This window comes from Corvus brachyrhynchos, unplaced genomic scaffold, assembly GCF_000691975.1.
Source record: "Corvus brachyrhynchos isolate BGI_N302 unplaced genomic scaffold, ASM69197v1 scaffold80, whole genome shotgun sequence".
Classification (NCBI taxonomy): Eukaryota; Metazoa; Chordata; class Aves; order Passeriformes; family Corvidae; genus Corvus; species Corvus brachyrhynchos.
Window position 1 is genome coordinate 1,657,553 of NW_008236769.1, and position 2,634 is coordinate 1,660,186.

The window sequence follows — 2,634 nt, forward strand, 5'->3', positions numbered from 1 at the left end:
TTGTACCTTTAAATATAAAAGATGATAGGGAACAAAGTTTGAAAAAAGCTTCTATCAAAGATAGGAAGGGGAGCTATGGGAGGGGGCTTCGTATATTTTAGGAGTTCAGATATTTAAACAGACAACATAGTTTACATTGCTCTTGCAAAACTCCATGAGAATGAATTATTATTGATGAAAAAATATTCAAAGGACACTTTGAAATGCATAAAGTATTTTGACCAAATATACTGGGAATTTCCATAAAATAACTAGATTACAGAGTGAAGACTCCATCAACTATCAGCAAAGTGCTGTACATTTATACACAAAATTCAGACATTATGTGTTACTGTGTTACCTTTGCTTCTTTACACAATGTTAAGCCTGCTACTTTTGCATACTAAAGTCACGAATAATTTTTTTAACAGAAATTGCTACTGATGTCTTGTAAGCACATTATGAGCACTAACATAAGAATGACTATACATACCAGAAAAAAAAATCCAACAGCCCCAGTTCCTGGATTGAAAATACCGTGCTCTAGTTAAATGTTTCATGCTATTTCCTTCCCACTGCCGTACAACAGTTCTTAGTTGTCCAAATTCCTCTTTTCATATTTTAAAGAAACCTGAAATGTTATCTCTACATTCAGATACCCATACTACTTCATTTTTACTGAAGAAAATATACACTAACAATACCTGTCCACGTTCTGTCTGTGTGTAAAAGGAGGCTGATGGTTTCTATTATATTCTTCACGTGCCGCAAGCCTAGTTTTTGACACCTGTAAAATTTGCGTATATGAAAAGTTACAAAACGAACAGCTACTGTTGTGTGTTGTATATCAAATCTCAACATGAAAAAAAGGGGTGCATAAAAGGTCTCATGCTTTAGCTACTTTGCAAGGAAGAATGATCATGTTTGCTGTTTCAGAAGAACAAGTGTGTCTGCAGCACAGGGGCATGCTGCAAAACAACACAAGCCTCTCGTTGTGAATTTAAACTGTGCGTTTCATTCTTCTATCACACGTAATACTCAGAGAAAAACTCAAAACATTATTATGATGAAGATAGAAAGAGCCATACTTTCTATTAATGTGTGCCAGCAGTTGTGTTCCCTCTGAAGAACTATGATCTGATCCTGAAAAACTGATGATAGTAGAAATGTTGCCCAAGTGTTTTGTGTGAAATCATTTTAAAAGCATGACAGCTCCTTGTTATGATCTGCACCTGAGTATTTACCATTTCAGTCTTTCACACTCTTCTCCGAGTCTTCTACTTTGTTCCCACAAAACATATTCATGGTTTGACAACAAAGTTTCAAGACATTTGGTCAAAACTTATGGAACTGTTTTGCTTAAAGGAGGAGATGGTAAAATGCAATACAACAAAAGACATCATAATACAAGTGATATTCAAAATGAACAACAAAGAGATATTGCTGCAAATATTCTGAGACTGCTGACCATCATGCCAAGCCCCACCATCTCAGCATTTTGTATACCCCACTATTGTTTGTATCCAACAGATTTTCTCTATTTTAATCAGGGGAAACAACGACATCTTGGGATCAGAAGTACCCAATTTTGTTCAACATTGCATAGCATCGGCAAAGTTCCTATATGTTTTGGCAATAGAATAACGAGTGCCAGTTTTGCACAAAATGTACACAGCCTTCCTTGAAAGCTATACTTGAAACATGTTCTCCTGACAAATAAATGCTCAGCTAAATACCAACTATTAGACCAAGTTTAGAAAATAGCACTTGCCACAGATTTCCACAACAAAATATACTTTTAAAATTGCTAAATAGAGGAAAAAAATCCCCAATGCTTCATAGAACCATAGAATGGCTTGGGTTGGAAGGGACTTAAAGATCATCAAATTCCAACCCTCCTGCCATGGGCAGGGCCACCTTCCACTAGACCAAGTTGCTCAGAGCTCCATTCAGCTTGGCCTTGAGCACTTCCAGGGATGGGACATCTACAACTTCTCTGGGTAACTCTTCCAGTGCCTCACCACCCTCAAAGAAAAGAACTGCTTACTAACATCTCATCTAAACCTATCCTCTTTATGTTTAAAGCCATCACCCTTTGTCCCACCACTACATGCCCTTGCAAAAAATCCCTCTCCAGATTTCTTGGAGGCCCCCCTTCAGGTATGGGGAGGCTGCTATAAGGTCTCCCCGGAGCCTTCTCTTCTCCACGCTGAACAACGCAAACTCTCCCAGCCTTTCCTCATAGGAGAGCTGCTCCAGACCTCCGATCACATTCGTAGCCTTGAGCCTTTAGCACAGCCTTAAGCAGTGCTCTCTTACCTTCTCATCTTCCCACTGAAAAAAGTTACAATCCTTTCTATCCCTACAAGCCGAACAAGCATAGAATCTTCTTCCTTGCTCTTTTCCTTGCCTGGTCTTCGCAAACAGAAGTGTAGGACCTAGGGACAAAGGCGATGACACGATAACATAGGGAACATCTGCAGATCTGTTTCACGGCTCTGCTGCAAGAACCGAGCATCCAGAACAAGGCTTCCCCAAAGGCTGCTGCAAAACAGCCAGCGCCAGGAGGTGTCCCCCCCAGGCCGCCTCACCGTGAGGGCAGCTGGGCGCGCCGGGCGCCGGCCCGAGCAGGGCGAGAGACCCGGGGCTCGGCCG

General features: G+C 40.8%; 1 protein-coding gene and 1 long non-coding RNA gene across 2 annotated transcripts in view; both read right to left on the reverse strand.

Moving 5' to 3' along the window:
- ZCCHC4 (zinc finger CCHC-type containing 4) overlaps nt 1-156 on the reverse strand; it is a 7,552-nt gene extending 7,396 nt beyond the window's left edge. The window contains exons 1-2 of the mRNA XM_017727523.1: nt 136-156; nt 1-73 (exon numbers count right to left, since the gene is read on the reverse strand). The exon at nt 1-73 is cut by the window's left edge and continues 232 nt beyond it. Of these exons, the coding sequence (XP_017583012.1) occupies nt 1-73; nt 136-156 (94 nt within the window). The remainder of the gene's footprint in view (nt 74-135) is intronic.
- Nucleotides 157-682: 526 nt separating this feature from the next.
- LOC108445036 lies at nt 683-2,634 on the reverse strand. Its single transcript, XR_001859774.1, has 3 exons — nt 2,571-2,634; nt 2,299-2,417; nt 683-766 (listed from the first exon to the last, which is right to left on the reverse strand). It is a non-coding gene; the product is annotated as an uncharacterized LOC108445036 (long non-coding RNA).